General features: G+C 34.9%; 1 protein-coding gene across 1 annotated transcript in view; it reads left to right on the top strand.

Annotated features, from left to right (window-relative positions):
* Window positions 1–23,668, top strand: part of ABCC4 (ATP binding cassette subfamily C member 4) — a 286,747-nt gene that overhangs the window by 127,595 nt on the left and 135,484 nt on the right. Inside the window, exons 16-19 of the mRNA XM_036757037.1 lie at window positions 2,128–2,268; window positions 2,604–2,641; window positions 3,050–3,147; window positions 4,882–5,028. Of these exons, the coding sequence (XP_036612932.1) occupies window positions 2,128–2,268; window positions 2,604–2,641; window positions 3,050–3,147; window positions 4,882–5,028 (424 nt within the window). The remainder of the gene's footprint in view (window positions 1–2,127; window positions 2,269–2,603; window positions 2,642–3,049; window positions 3,148–4,881; window positions 5,029–23,668) is intronic.

Genomic DNA, 23,668 nt, shown 5'->3' with positions numbered 1-23,668 from the left:
TAATTTTTCAGAGAAGCAAGGGAAGGTTTTTTTTTCTCATCTCTCTTCTTTGGGGAAGCTTGGTTATTATTACTTCATAGCATTCAGTTTCTATTGTTTAGTGTTATTCATTTTCATTATTGTAGTCTTTGCATATATTATTTTCCCAGTTATGCTTACTGTACTTTGTATAAGTTCACACAAATCTTTCCATGTTCCTCTGTATTTGTATTCGTTGTTTTTTATAACTCAATAATGTTCCATGACATTCATGCCACCACAGTTCATCTTCTCAGTCAATAGCCATCCAGTTCTTTGCTACCCCCAAAAGATGCTGCTATGAATAATTTGGTATACATAGAACTTTTCAGTTTGCATTTGTTCTCCAAGTGGTCTGTCAAAGTTGACAAAAGATGAGAATGGTCACTGTTGGAGGGCAACATTAATGCACTGTTTGTGGAGTTATGAATTGGTATGACTGTTCTGAAAAGCATTTCAGAATTATGAGAAGAATTGGATTTAACTGCCTATACCATACCCTTTCACCCAGAGATTCCGCTGCTGTGTCCACCGCTATACCCCCACAAGGTCAATGCTACCACATGTATCAGAATATTTATAATTGCCATTTTTATTTAGTAGCAAAGAATTTAACTATCATCACTTGATCAGTGATGTCTCTCTGACTCAAACAGTCCCCATAATGTAAGATGTAAATGTTTCATTTTGAAAAGCCTGTGCTACAGATCACATGAGAGAATAACAGTAAATAAGATTGTGTATAGGAATATTATCATTCCAGTTAGTAACTTTAATCAAAAAGTTTTTAAAAACAGTTTGCCACAAAAAGCGAAAATGGAAAAAATAGAAAGTGGACTTGATTGTAAAATAAGTTTTCTGTTGCCTTTCAGAACGCATTTGAATATCTCAGTCTAGTTTTCCGCCCTCTTTACATGACTGTATCCAACTTCTTATTTCTCTAACATGGACCAGATTGCTTTTCTGGTCCACCACCTGTCTTGCTTCTTTCACCCTCCCAATATTTGTCCATGTTGTTCCCAAAATCTGGAATGCTACTCTGTCTCCTGTCTGCCACTATTCACTATTACTTCTTTCGAGACCTGTCTCAGGATTTTCCTCTTCCACAAACTTTTCCCACCTAATCTGATTTTGTGTTAATTCTTCCCTCAAATTTTCTAAAGTATCTGTGACTTTCTTAGTATCTCTAGTTGTTTGGTGTTACGTTTGTCTTTTCTCTATAGATGTAAGCTACTCTAAGCTTTCTAAGGAAATGTCTAAGGAAATACAGCTACCTTTTTTTTCCTGTACTATTTAGTACAGAGCTAGGCATGATAGAGGGTCTCAACAAATGCTTGTTTCTTTCCTCAATTATGTGATGAATGAATGAACAAGTGTTATGTAGGTGTTCCATTTGGTTGACTACCTGTTTTACAGGATTATGCATTGTAGTTTTGTTTGTAAACTGCAAAGTAACAGATAAATATAAGTTAGTGTTATGACTAATACTATTACTGTTACTTGATAAGAATTTCATTATTTCACTAAAGCACCCCAAAAAGTAGGGCTCATAAAATTTAGACCTTAGATAATAGCTTGCTCCTCTCCCCCATTTTATGAAGTTGGACTTGGCCAAGACCATCAAGTTATTTGAAAAATCACAGAACATTAGAGGCCATCTGTTTCCAGTTGTACTTTAAAAAATCCCCAATGGCATGGAATGGCGCTCCTCCAGCTTTTCTTTGACTATCTCAAATGAAGGGGTCTCCCCATGCTGTGGTAGCTCACCCCAGTTTGGAATAGCTAGAATTGTTAGGAAATGTTTCCTTATGTCAAATTTCAAAGGTCACCAAGCTTCCAGTGGACCCAGATAAGTTCTTTTTCTTTCTCATCAGAACAATAGCAGAAATCAGCATAGAATTTGAAGTCAGCCTCTCTGACAGCCCTATATCCAGTACCATCCCAAGTATATGATGCTGCCTTTATCTCTTCATGTTTGCTTCATTTTATGCTCCACACTACCCTCTCACTCTGATTTTATTACCGTCTGCTTATTTTTCTAGTTAATCTCTGATTTATCCTTCATCGTACATAAATATTCATTATTTTTTTTTAATTCTCCCCCAATAGACTGAGGATCTACCTGTTGCCCTACCTGAAGAGAACCGTTCTGAAGGAAATATAGGTTTTAAGTCCTACCGGAATTATTTTGCAGCCGGAGCAAACTGCTTTGTCAATTTTTTGCTTGTATTCCTAAACATTTTGGCACAGGTCAGTAAGAGAGTTGTGTGTTGGGTTTGGTCCTGATTGACAATTCTGTATTTTACAAATTTACCTGGGGCTCTTTTTTTTGTTTAGAAGAATATATCTATGTCTGTGCCTCTTTTATACATTAAACCAATTACAGTATCTGGATTTAAAAATGAATGTTTTACTTTAACATTTTAAAATAATACAGATAATTTTCCCGTTCTTATTTGGTTAAAATATTAGTTCAACACTGCACTGGTTGGGAAGGAGGCTATTGAAACCCCATAGAAGATGTACTTTAAGGATCAGATTTTTAGAGTAGAACTAACTTTGGTATTTGATTTTGTGTGTTCAAGGTTACATATATCCTCCAGGATTGGTGGCTTTCTTACTGGTGAGTTACTGAAGTACTATAAAATCCATAAATATCCTTACTGTTCAGAGGAGTTAGGGGCTGAGGTGGGGTTTGTTCAACCTTCTCATCTAATCCTTACTTAGTTTACCTGTGGAAAAATTAAAGTTGTTGCTGGTGGAGTGTGACCCATAATAGACTCTATCCATGTGTGATCCATAGCACTGTGAATACAAGACTCTTTTTAGAATTGAAAATCATGATTTAAATTGAAATTATAAAGTGGATGTACATCTGAATATATGTAATTAAAAGAGAATGAGTCAACATTAAATATTTAAGCCTCGGTTTTGGGTTAATTTCCTTCTTTCCCTGTGATTCACAAATATCTCCTTATTTATACAATTTATATAACAACAGTTTTATTTTTTTTCTCTTTCATTCCTATAGGGCAAATGAACAGAGTAAATTGAATGTCACTGTAAACGGAATCAAAGGAAATGAAACCGAGGAGCTAGATCTTAACTGGTATTTAGCAACTTATGCAGGTAAAATTTTAATCATTTGCTCTATTACATGAAAGTCTGAGGTGCACACAATGAGCCAGTTGGAGTAAATAGGTTTTTCAGGAGTAATTCAGCAGTGTCTTAACAGATTAGCAGCCTGAGTCTCATTTACTGACTGAATTAATTGGAATAATTATTTTAAAAACCTACTAGAAGAAAGAGGTTGAATGAAGACTCTTAATTTGCTCTGTACTGGATTTTGGAAAGTAAACCAGGATTGAGCATTCAGAAAGCCAGCCACCGTAAATTTGTGGCTATTGTCTCTCCTAATAGGTTGCTTTAGCTAAATCTTATATCATTATATGGATGGGCAAGTGGGATTAGAAACGGATCCCCACCCTGTCGTTCAGATTGTTCCAATTCTGTTTAAGTAAACCCTGGCTTTTATTTAACTTGGATGCAATCCTCTGGAAGCAAAGTAACCAAAATAAAAAGCATTATTTCCTCACAGGTATGCAAAGCTTATAGCTCCATACTGCTCATCTCTTGGGCTTCAATAATTACTTAAGAGGGAAGCTAAGCAGGAGGAAAAATCCTGTATCTAGGAATACTGGATTCCTTCTCTTTCTTACCAACAGACCAGTGTTATCACCTTCCAAACTGTTTGATTAATTTAAAATTTGCCTCACTCTATTAACATAGATTCTGTTTTGGTAAAGGCATATACCTTAGCATGTGTGTATACAACACAGGTTTTACAAGCTCCAAGCTTTTCAGCATTTTTCCAGAAAAGACCGCTTTTTGGCAAAAGTCTATCCAGATATGTTTAAAAGAGCTCCTTATTTTAACTTTGCATTTTTGATCACTTGCCAAGAAATCCACATCCTTTATCTGTATACTTTCTGAATTTGTAAATAAATGAACACATTTATATAGAATGAAAAAAAGGAGACAGCTATTGATAGAGGTCCAAAGATAGAGCTGATTATGCAGAAAAAATGTGTCACATAATGGCATGAAATAAAAATTACATTTTAAGTGCTGCTTAATTTTTTTGCTCTTCTACTTAGCCATGGAAATTCATAATGTAAAAGAAAAGAGAAAAGATGTTTTAATTTCTGAGTATATCATAGGCATATAAATCACATATTTAATTGTTTAAATTTTATAAATAAGTTAAATACAAGATAATTTTTGTACATTATTATTAATCCTTATTTGTACAAAAGTTCTTAGAAACTGCAGAGTATTTAGCCAATATTTGCCTAAAACCTCAAATTAAATTATAATTTAACTAATATTTGGCAATAGGTTTTCTTGCAATAAGACTATTTATGAGGTATTCTACTTGCACTTTAAATGAGAAAAACAAATCACTTAATCTTGTTCTTTTTAACCTGTTGTTATCATGCCACCAAAATATTTATTCAGTTTGACCTTCAGGAAGAGGGGAGACGGTGAAGTATTTCTTTTAGAAAAAATGAGTGTTATTTTATGAATAGGTACATGATGAATATCATAAAATAAAGAAATTCTGATTTCCAACACAGTTGTGTCTGAGACTGCTTTGTATAGTCATTTAGTACAACAAAGTGATTAGTATGTCAATTCTCATTTAAGTGACACTTGGTTCCATAGAACACTGTTTCTAGCCCTTAAAATATCACAGAATAAATTGAATAATGATGTTTTCCTGAACTGACAAAAAGTACTTTTTAGAAATGTTTGGAAAAATACATAAATGTTCTCTAAGTATACTTATGTCTTTAATTTTAGGATTAACAGCAGCTACAGTTCTCTTTGGAATAGTGAGAAGTCTTCTGGTATTCTATGTCCTTGTGAATGCTTCACAAAATTTGCATAACAAAATGTTTGAGTCCATTTTGAGAGCACCAGTGTTGTTCTTTGATAGAAATCCAATTGGTAAGTCAAACATAATGTTCACCAGTTGTTATGAATGACAACAAATTTATAACTTGATTTAAAAAAAATGAATACTCAGTAGTGGAGAAGCTTGTTGGGAGAAAATATTTATACTTTGATGATGGTGTTCTTGGCAGAAGGCTTCATTGATTAAGTCTTGATCCTTCCAGAGGAAGGATTGTCTTTTATTCCAACTTTTATTGTTTGTGAATGTTGATTTTTATAATGAGCAGGCAGATGAAACATCCAACACTGGGTGCTCATATAATAAGATGGCTTTTATACAGTGCTTAATGTTTGCAAAGTGTTTTACATGTGTTAAGTCATTTGATCCTCAGAACAGCCCTGTGAGAGAGGTACTGTTATCATACCTAGGAAACTGAAGCACAGACCTTTTAAGTAGGTTCGCCCAACTGGAAAGTGTGTGAGGCAGCATTTGAACTCCAGGTTTTTCTCACTCTTAGTTCCAAGCACCTAGCTGCCTATATGATTGAGTGTAGTCTGATAATTCCTAAAACATTCACTAGTCATCCCACCTTTTAGATAGGTCAGTGTACAAGACAAGGAAGAAAACAACAGCGTTTACTATCTTACTGGGATGAAGAAACTAGCTCTCGGCTCTGCCTGACAGTATGAGATATGATGGTGTTTTCAAAGTATAAAAAGAAACTGTTCCCAGAACCCCACAGTATTTTGGTATTTGTACAGCAGGGTTTTGCCCTAAATCTGTATATGTTTGATAATTTCAATTTGAGGAGTATCCCTTTTCAATCAAAAACCAAGAGTATAAGTCTTAATTGAGCATTAGGAAATGATTCGAGAATTTTTGCTCAAACTTTTGTTTGAAATTACTGTTGTAATTTCAAAGCTACACGCTCTCGAATTCATTGCAACTTCTTTACTCTCTTTGATCACATCCTCCCTGATTCATCTAAACTTGATTAGGCACCCAATTTTCCAAAACTATAGACCTTTCCTTAGGCCCTGATCTATGAACAAGTCTTAATTTTTGAAGCCTATCATTTCTTACTTGACTTTCCAATAGAGGAATTTTAGCTCTGCTGAAGGATTCATACCCAGATAAAATAGGACGTACACCTAATTTGACTTTGTACAGCTGGCCTAGCCTTGAGGAATAAGGAGATTACGGAATGTGTGGGAAATATACATCGCAAGTGAATAAAGTATTTAGAGGTTATGGGTGCATAAAGGGGTGTTTGGTGCAACTTCTACCCCCTAGTACTGATTTTTTCCTTCCTCCTCCATCCCTGAGGCAGAAAAAACTCAATGTGAATCTTTTTTTTTAGTGAAGTCAGGAGATTTAAGCATGAATGAGAGGACAGATAACTATTTTTCATTAAACAACCTTAGGAAATGTCATTTGGGAAAGAGAATGCCTTTCCCCAGTGGTCTTTCATAATTTATGTGGGCTGGATTCTTGGTTTTGGTTTTTCCTTTTTACATAGTTTTGCTTATTTATCAGTAGCTCAAATGTTCACAAAATCTGTATCCACTTTTATACTTATTGGCATCTTTTCTCTTAGTTTCTGAACAATTAAATTCCCCCCAATTTATTTTGTTTGCTTTGTGAGCTTTCATAACATAACAAAATAATAAGAAGCTTATTGGTGTGAAATTAAGCTCAAATCGACTAGTGGGCTCACAGTTGCAAATGTATTTTCCCTGTAATTTCTTTCATAAGTTTCTTACTAATATCCATTACCACAATACTTCTTGTATCTTAAGAAATGTCACAAACAAAATTTATGTAAGTAAATAACAGAAGCACTCTTCTCCCACCCCACCCCACCATTTTTATAGTTGACTAGTCACTTCATACCTAAACCAAGTTCTAGCTTGAGCTGAATAATAGAAATGATGGCACATTGTTTTTATTGAGGCTGAAAGACACGTAATAGGTAGCAGTCAGGATTTGAATCCTAGTCTTCTAATACAAATCTTTTAATTCCACCATGTTGCTTTCATTGGCCAATGTTGTGTACTTAGAAGTAGGCATTTTTTCCAACTTGGCAAACTGAGTGACTCCTAAGAAATCAGGTAGTCCAATCCTTGATTTTACAGATGAGCAAACTGAAGCCCTAAAAGGCCAAAGGTTTTGCGCAAAGATAACGTAGCCAGGACTAGAACATAGGTGTCTTGACTCTCTTCTACACCACCCTTCTCATTCATTATCTTTCTATTCAGTTCTTTTATAATTTTAATAAGTAGATAATACGCACGTCAGGCCATCAACAAGTCATCCAGAAATTAAGGGCATTTTGTGTTTCATATGTAATTTTTTTTACTTGTATGAGTAGAATCCTTTTTGTTTTTTTCCATCTGGCACAAGAGGGCAGCATGATCTATTTTTTTTCTCACAGATATGTTTTTGTAGCACTATAATGCCCAAATTCTTTTTGAGTATTTTCAAACCAATGTTAAAGTTAAATTTTCTTATTGCGTATTAGTGCATGTATTGGTGAATTTTCTCAACGTTGTTGTATTTTCCCAATTAAAAAATTAAATTGTTAGGTTACTCTTTTATTGACCTATTCCTATTATCTAGGAATTTCCTTTATTAAATCAGGAGGATATATAATTGTAATTTTCTCAACTGTACTTGTCTCCACTTGGTTTATGTTCAAATGTGTATGTTACATGCAGTTTTTAAAATCTGTTTCTATGCGATCACAAGGAAACTTATGTCCCGCCCTTACCTAAGAGATTTTTCAGGATGCCTTGTATTGGAGTTGTTTGTGGATTAGGGTATTGAATCATAATGACAAGTTTTAGACTTTTATGAGACATAGAAATGTCACTTAATTAATTAGCAACAGGAAGTCCCAACAGTCCTATGAGAAAAACTCCTTTTCCCCTAAGGTTTCTGTTCTAGTTTTTCTAATGGGGAAATTTTATCTCTGTGGATTTCCTAAAAATTCTAAATTGTAATTTATGTGCTTTGAATCCTTGAAGGTCTAAAATTGATGGAAAGAAATAATCATTAGAATCTATTGTTTGTTAGTTCCCAAATCAGATGATGGGAAAATTAAAAATGTAATGGAGACATAAGATGACATCACCCTTTTAAAGGACGTAGCATAAAGAAATAAGATGTTGACATAGGATCATAAGCTCATAGATTTAGAGGTGAAAGGAAACTTACGGGTCATCTGATCCAAACATCTCATTTTACTTTTTGAGGAAACTGAGTCCTTGAGAGTTAGATAACTTGTACAAGATCACAAGATTGCTAAATGGAAGTGCTGGGTTTTATACTCAGCTTTCCTGGGTACAAATCCAGTGCTCTTCCCATTACGTGTTATATTAGCGTGGAAACAATTTTAGTGGTCCCCAACTATTTTTTATCTTGTCTAAATGACCACTAGAGTTTTTATTAAATGTGTGTATTTTTAACACATAATATTTCAGTACTGTCAAAACTAATTTAATGATAATAGGGCTGTTAAATTATGGCTCTATCGTTTGGATGGCAAGACAGCTCTCCTTAGTGTACATTAATCTATTCCTGTTCACACTAGTGATTCTGCTGAACAGGTAGCATGTTGAAACAAGAAATACTGGTCTTAAAAATCTTTGATTTATGGTAGGTGTTGTTTTGACACAGCATCATTTAGTCAATTTACAAGGAAAGGCTTCGTGGTAGAATATTTCACTTGTGTCCTCATTCGTCATCAACATAAATATTCAGTAGTAATATTGGAAAAGTGTTAAGATGCCCGTTGGTGCCAAATCCTTTGTATGTTTCCTTTACCGTCAGAGCAAGAGGATATATCCACAGGGAAGAGTGTATGTCTTTTCTTCCTTTTGAGAAAATAAGGTATGAATAAATCAAGAATTAGGGGCTTAACAAATTTTGGCAGCTTTTTTATATACTTATCTTGACTTGATTGTTTCTAATACTGGCTTAAGTACTAAAGGCTTTGTTTTTGTGGAGTCCGCATTTTCACAAACTTATTCATACGTCCTTAAGTTTGTTTAAGAACCTTTTTGTGTTCAAAGGAAGAAATTAGTCATCATAGGAAAAGGCTTTGTTGCAAAATAAAAACACACATTCCCTTTTCATTTTTCCTTGTTATTAATAACAGATGCAAGTGACTGTAAAGACAATCACACAAAAGATTGCATCAATCATCAAGATTTTGAACAACCATATAAATATTATGTTTGTAGGTTTGAATGGAACAGCTAATAGCTCAAGTAGGTGTGGTAATTAAAACCTGTTTGGTTGACACGCATAAAAAACCTTAATGTTTTTTCACATAACAATGATCATATGTATTTAAATCCTTATCAGGGTGTGATATGAAATGATATTTTATGGGAGTTGCTCATTTACTGCTGTTAATATCATAAAAGCCTTTGTCATTAGTTTAAATAGTCATAGAGTTGAATATGTTTGGATACTATTGTTATTTTATCAGTCACCTTTATAAAGCTGATTATTTTAGGAGCAGTTCATAGCTGGCAAATATTACACCCTTTCTGGAGTATACTTTTTAATCTATTATCATGTGCTAATCTTTTCTTCCTATTAATAATACTGAGCCAGCAGTTGATAATGAAGAAAGGCACTGTATTTGTAACTGACAAAAATGCTCACTACCCATGTCTATAACACACTGAATGAAAGGTAGAAATTTATGTTTAGTGTAGTCTGTCCATAGTTAGAAATATAATAATTTAAAAACGAATGAGCTAGCAATTAGGATTTTTTTCTTTGCGTTTTGTTGATTCCAAGTGGCAGAAAAATAGGCATGATTTCCTTGCTTATAAAACTTGCTTAAAGTGTAGGAAAAAAAGAAAAGGATTATACTTCAAAGTTTAACCACCAATTTATAGTGATATGTAACCTAATTTGTCACAATGAAATATATTTATCACTATTTGATGACCGACTTTTAAAAATTAGTTTGTCTTTAGGTCAACTAATCTCGATGCAGTACAGAATACCAGATATCTCAGTTAACTTGAAACTTTTGCATTTGTCTTTTTGATATCAGAAATCTCCAAACTCAGTAATTTTGATGTTACTTCCCATTTTGGTGACTATGGCAATTCATCACTTATTTATATTTATAGTTTGAAAAGTTAGTTAGAAGATTAGTTTTTCAGACTCAAAAAAGTTTGGAGGTGTAATAATATGCATATCATTGTTTTCACTTAAGCATTTAACATCTAATTTTAAAAGATTCCAAAAACAAAAAGGAAAAAAGTGTAAAGAAACAGACTTCTGAGTATATGGGCATTAACTAGATTTATTAGTATACAGGAAGTTGTTAGGTTTAAATGCCATATAATTCTTGGTGGGTGGTTACAGTAAAAATATTTTCATTTTTCAAGAATTTAGTTATTTTGAAATTGGAGCTTGATTATATCAATAAATATACTCATCATGATCCTATCATTTAAAAAGTCTGCACAGTTTATTGAAATTTTTCACTTTAAAAACTTTCACAAACCTGATTATTTTTCAAGTTTGCACAGTATCATGCCTGTTACTTAGTCAAAAGATTGGCATATATGTAGATTTTTATGTGTGCTGTACATTCGTTGAGGGAAGAGAGGAAGGATCTGCTTTCTCCTTTGTGTCTTTTGCAATGTTCATTAAGAGTTATGGGAGTAAGATTGGTCATGTATATGTAGTGATGTTTCTCTCATATAAAGGTGTTTGTAACACTAAACTAAACATTAAATACTATACAATACTATACAAATACAAACACTAAATACTATATAAATGTGAGCTTTCCAGTGAAAATATATATATATATATACACACACACACATATATATATATATATATATATATATATATATATATATATATATATACACCTTTATTTGATATGTAATGATTTTCAAATGCATAAATATAAAACATTTATTTCTTATGGATTTTTGTTTTTGCATATCACTGCATAGAAGTAGATACAGCAACAGATTGGAAGTTTTACAACCTTCCAGGGGAATCTTCTTTCCCGGGTGTCTTCCCTTGATTACAGGGACAGGGGGCGCCTCCGAGCCATACTCTCACATAAAAGCTTACTTTTAAACTCTAATACTTACTAGTCTCCCCATTTCATCTCCTCAGTATGAGATAGGATGTTCTCGGTGGATATTCCTCTGGTTTATCTGCCTGAGCTTGATTTAGTTGATAGTGTCTTGGGCACAGTAGGCATTTAATAAATCTGTTGATTTGAGTGGGTGTAGCCTGGCGTTGTCTCTCTTTGGTACTCATCACTCTTAACATTGTGACAGTCTCAGACCAGTTCCTTGCTGCCCACAGACGAACACAGACTCATGGGGATACTACCCAGCGAACTTCATTGTGTCAGAAACACAAAGGCAGGATACATTGTGCCACTGGTCCAGCCTAGAGGAAAATGTACATGGTTACATGACAGGTCTTGAAGAGGGGAATTTTCTGATTCACATGACCCTTTATAAGAGGATTGGGTGTGACTGCTCCCTGTTAGGGTGCCTAAAGATGCTGAAAGAGGGGAATTCTCTGGTTCAGATGGATACTGTACAGATTTCCTCAATGTGAAGTCGCTTGGATGGCCAGGGTAGAACACATCATGGTTCTCCTAGGCTGTCTGATGACTTCCAACAGTGACCGTGGCCAGCCTCTGATGAGAATAGTCTCTACCGGCTGAAAGTAGAGGTTCATCTCTCTCTGCTATGAACCTATGGCCTCAAGTAGTCATGCTCTCTGCATACCGAAAACTGTCTCTAATCAAATGTGACTTTGTGGTGTTCATAGCTTTTGTTATGTTTGTTTCCTGTTGCATATATAAACAAACTCATTGGGATACTTTCCTTTTGTCTATGCTGCTGACATTTGAGATAAGTAATCTTGTGATTAGGATAACTAGAATACTTCCAGCCCCCTACCCTCACCCCCAGCACCCTTGTTTTCTGAAATGAAATAGTCAAAAAGAAAATTAAAAACCTTAACTCATTTTCTATAAAACAGTATGTACAGCATGGTATGATGTAAAGAATCACAAAACCAGGTTTTAAATTTTGCATTAAGACACTAGCTGTACAACACTGGCAAAGTCACTTAATTTATTAACTTCCCTGGTCTTCTGTTTAATGAGGGGACTGCAGCCAAGGCCTTGAAGACATCTTCCACCTTTCAATCTATGATCCTATCCCACTGGTTGGAATTTTTGGCTTTGTAAGCCAGTAGGAGCTACAAAGTCAGAAGCAACTTGTGTGAAGACGCTAATGAAAAAGCACTACTCTTGAAATCAGAAGAACTAAGTTTCTAGTCTTCTTTCTAGCAAGAGATACTTGTGCGTTGGGCAAGCTGTGAGCCTTCTTCAGATCCAAGTTGTTTTTATATACAAATTAAATTTTAAAGCCCCAGCTGGCTCCATAATTATATAATTCTACATGTGAAAGAGACATACTTGACAAGCTAACGCAACGAGAATATAGGGACTTCTTTGTGATTTTTAAAAAAATATTTCATCAATTAAACATGTCGGATAGGTTCTTAGTGGAGAATTTATTAGAAAAGTTGGACAAGAATTAGATGGGAAAGCTTTTAGGGCTTATCATCTATATAGAGGTAGTACCTACACCCAAATATGAAACTTCAAAGTACCAAAGGAAAATGTTTGGCTTTCATATAGGAAGCTTTCTGACAATTATTCAGCACCAGACCTTCAGGTCATCTTGTCCTAAAAATGAAGTCACAGCCTTGAGGTGTGGTAGGAATTTAGGTCACTGGCTCCTTTTCTTAACTCTCAGAGCTCAACCCTCCTTTTGGGAAACCAGCATCCGACTCCACCCACATGTTTAACTTAATCATCAGTATACCTCTGTACCCAAGAGCCCATCACCCCAAAACACACCAGAGAATGCTATATCTGATTTTTTGGGTTTTTTTTTATCATCAATGGTATTCTCTTAGAAGTGAATTTTACTGATTTGTCACAGAATTTCAATCAGAACTGAAAAATTACCTCTTCTATAGTCCTATCTCAGTGATGGGGTTTATCTTACTAAAACAAAGGCTCTTCAACTAAATAGGGTTAAGAAAACTTTTTTGTGTCTAGTAGTGCCACTAGGGGCCAACTTTTCTTCACTCTGCTCCTTTGGCAGATTTTTCATCATTGACAGGGAGCGCTGAGGAAGGGATGACATAGATGTTCCATACAATGTGTAGGCATGAGGCCAGAATATAGTCAAGTCTAATGATGCATATAGGAAAGGTTGAGTGAATGAGGAATATCAGCTGCCCAGAGTCCAGGAGTAGGGAACCTAAGGGTGTTTATTCTGTGAAATTTGGATTCAGTCAAAGGGCCACATTTGAGAACCTAGAGGACCACATGTGACCTCAAGGCCGCAGGGTCCCCACCCCTGGTCCAGACCATGCTATTCAGTTTGTAATATATCCTGTAGAGCTTCCTCTTGTAATGTATGTCTTGGACAAGCATCTGCAGCAGACAGTGAGTAGAGCCTAAATTGTAACAGAAGGTCAATGGGCCAATTGCATTTGAGAATTTGCAAAATTCTATTAATGACCCCAAGCTTCTTATTGAAACAAAGGCCTATATTTTTAATACTAGCAGTCTACTGGCATGTTATTTGGTGGGGAGGCATTAAGCACTCTCAAAGTCTCTAAAAGATTGAAGTTGAAGATAGAGCATATGGAAATACGGAAACATAGAGTAAAGGAAATGTGCAAGTAGGCTGTAGCACATTCCAGACAAGGGAGTTTTCAGAAGCAGTTTAAAAGGTATCGAGGGCAGTTAATATACTAAGTGCACAGGACCTAGTCAGTGGACAGTGACAGCCTATGCTATGTCTTAATATTGTCCACATGTCAACATAGTATTGTGAGTGACCTTTTTACAGTAATGCAATTTAGTGCACTGGTGTCAAACTCAATTAGAAATGGGAGCCACAAAACCATACATAAGGATTCCCTGTGGGCTGCATGTTAACTTAGAAAACTACATATTAACATTATCTTTGTTTTATTGCATTTTTATTTGTTTAGTTAAATACTTCCCAGTTATATTTTAATCTGATTCATGCTGCACTTGAGAGTACCCACAAGCCGTGAACTACTTGACATCTCTGATTTAGAATATATTCAACCCATTTCTCTGTTTTGGGTTATTTTACAAATTAGATCTCAGTGTTCATTTCAGTATAAAGAGGTTGGTTGGAGATGGATCACTCAATGAAACCACCCTTCGGGTTATAGGTGACTGGCGCAGGCTTCCACAAAGTATTGCTTAGGGCATGACACCTGGTTGTTAGAGACAAATAGTTCTAAGGATTACTTTGTAGAGGTCTGATGGTGAAGCAGTATCTGAAGCTGAGCAAGTAACTTTGCATTTTCTCATACACGTAAGTTGTCCGCAGATAGATCTTGTTGCTTTCCTTCGGAAAGTATTCAGAGTTGTTGATTCAATATCTCTTGTCTGCCTTAAATTCATGGAGATGCAAAAATACAAGGAGAAGGAAATGTTTACTCTCAAAAGTAGTCTCAACTGGTATAAAACCTTTTCTTCTATTGTCTTGCTTTGGGAAGGGGGTGGGATTTCTTTAGAAAGAGAAAGTTAAAGACTTAAATTATTAAAGTCAGCTAAGAATGGGCCCAGGAATTATACTGACCTCATGAAATCTGTTTCCTATGAGAGACCCAGTAGTTTGTTATGGTTGTTCTCCAGGGCCCCTTGTCACTGCGTTCTGCAGACATTTCAAGGAAGTCTAATTTGGTTTACTGAGCTCCACCAATCTTTGTTAACTGTAAATGTAGACATAATTATGTAGCGATGGTGCCAAATTTTAGCGGAAACTCTGGACATAGTCCCACAAAGAAAGGGAAACCAGTAATATATTCCTAAGTGATAAGTCTGATATTGCTGCTACTGAATTAAATTATAAGTGTTTACTAAATCTTCAAGTACTGTATAAATGTGAGCTGTTAGGATTATTATGTACATAAAGCACTTTGTAGTAATAAACATTATAAAATGTAAGCTGTTGTTGGCACAAAGATAGAATAATTGGGACTATTATTCCAATTGGTGACATGAATGAGATGGAACACCAGCAAAATAATGAGAAGAAATACCTGCATAATTTAGGAAAATCAGCAGTGCTGTTCATACAAAAGCTTTATGTCTTTAGACCAGGTGTTCATTTTTTTTTATTGAACTGTGATCTCATTGGGGTAGGGAACTCCCAGGAAGAAACTTTCTCTGCTAATACAGATCAGCATTTGTTTTAGAGTAGGTAAATAGAAATAAGCCATGAATCAGGAAATTTGTCAAGTGAGAAATTTACCTCCCTTAGTAATAAAGGGTTTCCCGGTACTCTCTTTGTAATTTTTAAAACCCTGTTGATATGTGAACTACTACTATCATCATTATTATTATTGCTTAGTTTTGTTTTTTTTTTTTTTTTTTACCACAGAGAAACAAACCAGTGTTTCCAAAGTTTATTGACATTTTCTTAGGAAAAATCTTCTTTTAGTTATATATCATATACTCTTGAGAGAACATATGACATATAGCTGGCAAACTATTCGTTGGTCCTGAGTTTGAGTCTAATATCTACAACCATTCTCTAAGCCTCGGTTTGCTTATATATAAAAGAAGAATAATTATACTTTTACTGCTTATAGTAATTGTCAGGTAAAAACATCATTAATCATTATCAAAGGGATTATTTGAAGTTTTCTAGCCAAATGTCAAAGGTAATATATTTTAAAGTAAATTTGTACTAATCAATTTTGTTCTTACATCAGTTACATTTGCCTCCTTCTCCCTCCCAGGAAGATCTATCTTACAACAATGAATAAAAAAGGAGAAAGTTAAGCAATTGTGCCAAACTGTCTAATACTTTGAGATAAGAACATTATATCTAGTGTTCTACACCTATGGCTCTCCACCTCTGTAAAGGAGTTTGGGAAGTGTATTGTTAATGTGTTTTTGTTTAATTTGAAGATCTTCCCATCGATTGGTAGGCCCATGTGAACTGCTTAAATCACATGGAAGGCTAAGTCGCAGGAAGCCTGTGGTGGGAGGAGCTTGCTGAACAAGTGGAAGAGGAAGGGTGGAACAGAATGGAGGAAGTTGGTCAGAGCAGTTAGAGCTGAGAGAGAGAGAGAGAGAGAGAGAGAGAGAGAGAGAGAGAGAGGAAGCAGACAGCTAGCTGTGAGTGTTCCTTTGTGGGAGGGCCCTAGCAGGGGGGAGGCTTGGGGATGGTGGTGCCCCCTGTATTGTTATTGTGTATAGACTTCTTTGTTGCTATGATGGATTTGGCTTTCTGGTGTTGGGATTTGGCTTTCTGGTGTTTGAATAAATATTTTGGTTCTGTCTTCTATATGGAGAGTCTGTTAATATTTTGCGATTCAGAACTACACCAGCATATTCATAGCGTAAGCACTATGGATTTCACGTTGGCACTACAGGAAGGTGACTTCTCATATTTCTTTCGGGCCAAGTATGGTCATTATAATTTTGCAGCATTCAGTTTCTTTTGCTTTATTGTTGCTTTTTCCTTTACATTGTTGTAGTCATTGTGTATATTGTTTCTTAGGTCTCTATCTATGTTTTTTCCCCTTAAAAAGTATTTTATTTTTTTGCCCAATTACACATCAAAAAAATTTTTAGCATTCATTTTTACAAGATTTTGAGTTCCAAATTTTTCTCTCATCTTCCCTTTCTCCCCTCCCCTTTTCTGAAAATGGTAGGCAGTTTGATATATTTTATACATGTGCTCTCATGTAAAACATATTTCCATATTCATCACAGTTGTGAAAGAAGTAGATCAAAAGAAAAAAAAACATGAGAAAGAATAAAGTGAAAAAAATATGCTTCGGTCTGCATTCAAAGTCCATCAGTTCTTTATCTGGATGTGGATAGCATTTTCCTTCATGAGTCCTTTGTACTTGTCTTGGATCATTGTGTTGCTGAGAAGAACCAAGTCATTTGTAGTGGATCATTCCACTATGTTGCTGATACTGCATACAATGTTTTCCTGGTTCTACTCATTTCAGTTTGCATCAATATGTACAAATTTTCCAGGTTTTTCTGAAATTTGCCTGTTCATTGTATCTTATTGCACAATAGCAGTCCATTATATTTGTATACCACAACTTGTTCAGCCATTCCCCAACCAGTGAGCATCCCCTCAATTTCCAATATTTTGCTATCACGAATAAGGCTGCTATGAATATTTTTGTACATGTAGGTCCTTTTCCCCTTTTTATGATCTCTTTGGGATACAGACCTAGTAGTGGTATTGCTGGATCAAGAATATGCAAAGTTTGGCTGCCCTTTGGGCACAGCTTCAAATTGCTGTCCATAGTGGTTGGATCAGTTCACAACTCCACTAACAGTGCATTCATGTTCCAATTTTCCCACATCCTCTCCAGTATTTATCATTTTCCTTTTTTGTTAAATTAGCCAGTCTTATTGGTGTAAGGTGATATTTCAGAGTTGTTTTAATTTGCATTTCTCTACACAAAAGTGATTTAGAGCACTTCTTCATATGCTTATAAATGGCTTTGATTTCTTCATCTGAAAACTACCTGTTCATATCTTTTGACTGTTTGTCTATTGGGGAATGACATGTATTCTCATAAATTTGATTCAGTTCTCTGTATATTTGAGAAATGAGGCCTTTATCAGAGACACTTGCTGTAAAGATTGTTTTCCAGCTTTCTGTTTTCCTTCTAATCTTGGTTGCATTGGTTTTGTTTGTACAAAAACTTTTTCATTTAATATGATCAAAATTATCCATTCTACATTTCATAATGCTCTCTATCTCTCGTTTGGTCATGAATTCTTCCCCTCTCTATAGATCTAACAGGTAGACTATTCCTTGCTCTCCTAAATTTGATTGTTTTATTGTCTATGGTACCTTTTAGTAAGATGTAGTTTCCTTCCTTATCTTGTTTAATTCAGTCTATCTTTGCTTTTACTTTGTCTAAGTCAGTATTGCTGCCCCTGCTTTTTTTTTTACTTCAGCTGCAACATACTAGATTCAGTCCCTTACCTTTATTCGGTGTGTGTCTCTCTACTTCAGAAGTTTCTTGCAAACAACATATTGTAGGATTCTGGTTTTTGATCCACTCTGCTATCTGCTTCTGTTTTATGGGAGAGTTCATCCCATTCACATTCACATTTACAATTACTCACTTGTATTACCCTCCATCCTGTTCTTCCTCCTGTTTGTCCTCTTTCTCCTTTCACTCTTTCCTGCCTTACCAGTATTTTGCTTCTGTCTACCACCTCCTCAAATCTGCTTTCCTTTCTGTCAGTCCCCACCACCCTTTACTTAATCTCCTCCTCTCCTTCCCTGTTGGGTACAATAGATATCTCTATTCAACTGATTGTGTATATTATCCCCACTTTGAGCCAATACTGATGAGAGTAAGGCTCAAGCAATGCCCATCACCCATCCTCCCATCTTCCCCTCCACCATAATAGGTCTTTCTCACCTCTTCATGTGAGATAATTTACTCCATTCTACTTCTCCTTTCCTTTTGCAATTGTACTCCTCTTTTCTCTGTTTATTTCACTTTGCTTCATTTCATATAAATCTTCTCATGCTTCTCTGTATTTCTGTATTATTTTTTGTACCACAATAACACTCTATTACATCCATCCATTTCTTGTTTAGCTGTTTCCCAGTCAATGAACATCTACTTTGTTCCTAATTTTTTGCTACTATAAAAAGTTCAGCTAGAAATATTTTACTATTGATAGAGTGCTGGGCTTGGAGTCAGGAGGACCTGAGTTCAAATCCAGCCTCAGATACTTACCAGCTATGTGACACGGCCAAGTCACTTAATCCCATTTGCCCCAGTTTCCTTATCTATAAAAATGAGCTGGAAAAGGAAATGGCCACTCTAATGTCCTTTCCAAGAAAATCCCATGGATAACAGGGTCTACAGGGTCATGAAGAGTTCAACATGACTAAACAATTGAACAACAAAAAGGGCTTTTTTTAGGTCAAACATAAAGCAATTATTTAGTATGTCAAAAACATTATTATTACATCACAGTTAGATAATGTAAGACAAATGAAAGAATAATTAATTGATACAGTGTACCTATAAACCTGGGTCTCACTTTCCCATTAACAAGCAGCTTCTATGAGGGAAAGTAAGCACATACTTTCAGATAGCTGGCAAAGCGCAGGAAAGGGGAAAACCATGTGCTCAGGGACAACTCAGAACTTTAACCTGTAGAACTCAACGTTCCTGATCCATTCAGCAACAATCTGTATCACAGAATGCTATTTTTGTTAGTTTCCACAGTCACACTACTATCTTCTCCTTTTCTCTAACTCACTCCAGCAATCATTGCAAACATGTACTAACACTGCACCTGCATACCAGCCCACACTCTGATTTCTGCTCTCACTGTATAACTCTCAATATTTTCAAGGTCAACATCCATCCCTGATTCCCTCATGCTGCCTGTTGCATCCAATATTGCTATCGGGAGAAAGTCCTAATGAAAAAGGGCTTTTCTTTAGTTATTGATGTCCTTGTGCTCCATACCTAGCAGTGGCAGATTATGGGTCAAAGATTATGGATCTTTGAGTCACTTTCTTTGCATAATTGTCAATTGCTTTCCAGAATAGCTGGGCCAGTTCACAGCTCCAACATCTCTGTTGCCTGCTATTCCTGTGACCTCTTTATAAAAGGAAGAGGTTTGTCTTTTCACTGTAATATTGATAGTCCTTATATTTTTCTGTCTTTGCCAATTTGCTGGATGTGAAGTGGAACCTTCAGAGTTGTTTTTGATTTGTATTCCATTTCTTATTAGAGATTTAGAACATTCTTAGAAACTAGGTAGCTAGATGGTTTGGTAGATGGAGTACAGGACAAAGGTCCAGGAAGACCTGAGTACAAATCCTGTTCTAGACACTTAACAGCTATGTAGCCCTGGGGATGTCACTTAACCTCTTAATCTCAGCCTCCTCATCTTTACAATGGACATCATAATATCACTAATCTGACAGGATTGATGTGAGAATCAAATAAGATCTATAAAGCTCTTAGCAAGCCATAAAGTACTATATAAATACTAGTTATTATTATTAATCACTTTTCTTTCATGTAGTTGTTAGTGGTTTGTAAAGCTTTTGAGAATGATTTGTTCATATCTTTTGACCACTTCCCTTTCAGGGAATGGACTAATGATCATATATATTCCTTTCAGTTTTCTGTGTATCTTGACCATGAGACTTTTAGTGATTAAAGGCAGTTGTTTTTCCACAGTTGACTTCTTCCCTTTCTTGTCTTTGTTCCGTCAGCTTTGTTTGTGTGAAAACTTTAAAATTTCTTATACTCTGAATAATCAGTTTTATCTTTTATAATTGCCTCTGGGTAAGTAATATTTTCAGGTTTATCAAACATTGTGTTAGTTCATTTACTTCTGACTCTTCCTCATTCGCACTGTTCCATTGATAAACTATTCTATTTTTTTACCCAGGACCAAATAGTTTTGATGATTACTTCTTTAGAATTTAGTTTAAGGTTTAGGAGTGCAATTTCCCCTCAATTTTTATCCTTTTTTCATTATTTCTTTTGATAATCTTCATATTTTGTTCTTTCAAATGAATTTTTGTTTCTATTTTATCTAGTACTAGTATTCCCTTGGTTGATTGGTATGCCACTTTATCTGTAAATTAATTTTTGCAGTAATGGCACAGTCCAGCCATAACCATTGAATATTTATTCTTTATTTCTTTAAAATATATTTTCCATGGAATGTTTAAAGATATATATTATGCTTTGGTAAACTCCTAGATGTTTTTGAATTTTGTAGCTAATTTAAGTAGGACATCACTTTCCATGATCCCTCCTAGATTTTGTTATTGCTATTGTAGAAATACTTTTTTATGAGTATATATATTTTGTTACCTGCTACTTAACTGAAGGTACTGTCCAGAAGACTGTAGATGCTTTTCTGATTCCCTGGGATTTTCTAAGTAAATCATCATGTTAAAAGCAAGTAGGTATACTCTTATTTCTTCTTTTTCTATCTTTGTATTTTTAATTCCTTTCTCTTGTATTAGCATTTCTACAGTTGTGCTAAATAACAGTAAGGATAACAGGCATCCCTGTTTTACTCCTGTATTTATTGGAGAAGCTTCCAGTGTCTCCTTTTTGCATATAATGATAGCTTTTTTGTTAGGTTTTTTTAATTATATTTAAAACTATCCATCTATACTCATTCTTTGTAGGTTTTTTAAATAACATAAATGGGTATTATTCTTTCTCAGCATCTGTTGATCTATTTTTCTAGCATCTATTGATTAAACATATATTTATATATTAACTAGTTATTTTTATTTGGTTTTGGCTAGACCATGTGATTTCCTAGGTTTAGAGAATTTCTCTATTAGCAGACTCCCAGTAACAATGCAGATGAACAGCAGTTCTGCAGTTTGAAGTTTTAGGACATTAGATGCCTGTAGTACATGATAGATTCTTGCTCACGGTAAAACAGCCAATATTTTTCAGAGTTAGTTCAAATTAGTATGTCCTGATTAATTTTCTGTGATTATGTAAATACATGATAAAATTATGTATATCTCTTTTCCTCTCCATCCCTTGCCTGACCCCTTGCCCCCCAAATAAATCTCTAAGAGAGAATTGCTTAGTATTACCTATTTATATTATGTGCTGGAAGTGCATGAAGGTTAACGTGTTCTTTTTTGGAGACTTTTTTAAACCTAGGTTATGAACCAAGTGTCACACCTTTAAGGGAAGTGTTTTAATGTCTTTTTAAGAACCTTTAAAATTTTTATCCAAAATAGGATGACAAATCATTCATTTAGGTTTTTGCCACTAGGAAAACAAATTACTTTCCTTTTTTAGTCTCTGAGTTCTTTTGAACTTGCATTTGACTTAAGTCACATAATGGAATTTAAATATTCTTTTAGCTCTACATTTTTGAATATTTCCAAATTTGTCATATCCCACATACATTAAAAAGTGTTTGGTTTTTTTTTTTCTCCTGCTTGCTGTAAAGAATAGAAGAATTGCCAGGACTAACAAACAATGGAGCATACAATATGTTTTTGCAGTGCTTAAAAGTATTCTGGGTTCATTCTAAATTTAATTTGATTTTACAATACACAATTTTTCACATAAGCACCAAACATCTGGTTCATATTTTGTTTGTAAATGATATGGCTGAAGTATATTACAGAAGTCTGTTGTGCAATTAAGAAAAGACACTTTGAAATTTTGCAAAATGAGTTGTATTTAAATAGAGCTTGGGATTTATCCCAGGGAAGAAAGTATTCTCTTTAGGTGCAGTAGGAACTTCTAAAAATTAAATAAATAAATTGCCAAAATGTAAAACTTCTACGTATTCACCCCTTTCAAAAGCATGAAAAATGGAAAATTTCACAAGGGAAAGTTAAAGTTGACCTAAGGCAGTTTTAGATTGTGGAGCCTTCAAATTTTATTCATGGGATGTTTTTAGAGACATTTTGTGGTTTGTTCACTCCAGTTAATTCCAGGCAATCCTTCTGCATTTCTATCAGATGGACATTTTGATACTTCAAAACTTCATTTGGCACAAAATACATTTAAAGCAGCAAGGAAGGAAAATGAGATTTTTGGTTAGTTCTTATAATCTGTAAATTTCATTTTAAAGCATTTTGGGAATGGTAAATCAGACAGAATAAATACAGCTGTTGGAGCTAGACAATACTATTGAAGCTTAATATGCTTACTAAATATTTAAAACTGATAAACCACTAATTGAATATCGCCCACTTTGTTAAAGTATTTCAAGGTCAGAGGTTTTCTTTTGCAGGGGGAAATCCAAATGAAGGATGAGAGCTTAACAATTTACTCCTTGGCCACCGAGCAGCTTTGTGTGGTCCTAGTTCAGTCACATAATCATTCTTTACCCCATTCTTCCTCTGTAAGACTTGATTGTTGGACTTTGGTGGAAAGAGCACTGTCTGTGGAGTTAGGGGACATGGTTTAAATCCCCCCTCAGTTGCCTGCTGTTCCCGTGACTTCTTTATAAAAGGAAGAGGTTCTCCCTAGATGGCTTCTGAGGTTTTTTCCACCTTCATATCTCATATCTGTGGTCCTAGAAGAGCTATCAATTTCTGATATTTTTCCATCCTAATAGTCTACATTTCTGTGGTGCTAGGATCTTAAATCTATAGTTCAAAGGAACTCACAGAACATCAAGTCCAACTCCAGTATTTAAAGAAGAGAAAATCAGGCCCCAGAGGCATTAAACGATTTACCTCTTATCCTGTACAAGTGGTAGTAAATACCTGAACTCAAAACCTTGTAGACTTATTACTAATCCGAATAGCAGCAACAATTTGTTTTTTATTAGGCTTTATATTAGAACTTGGAAGCCTTAAGCATCACCTCCAAGAACCCAGGGTAACTCTTACACATGACACACAATTTAGTAACAATTTTTTAAAGGTGTGATATTTAATGAAAATCATATTAGCACAAAAATAGCTGATATACACTCTGCTTTTCTTTCAAAGATATGCATCCTGATTCCCAAACATGAAAGAATAGGTGCTTTTCAATATAAACTATTGTTAAGTATCAAATGTAAAAATGTATCCCAATGTC

This window comes from Trichosurus vulpecula, chromosome 4, assembly GCF_011100635.1.
Source record: "Trichosurus vulpecula isolate mTriVul1 chromosome 4, mTriVul1.pri, whole genome shotgun sequence".
Lineage (NCBI taxonomy): Eukaryota > Metazoa > Chordata > Mammalia > Diprotodontia > Phalangeridae > Trichosurus > Trichosurus vulpecula.
The sequence above is the reverse complement of the archived record's forward strand: the minus strand, read 5'-3'. Positions and strand labels throughout refer to the sequence as shown.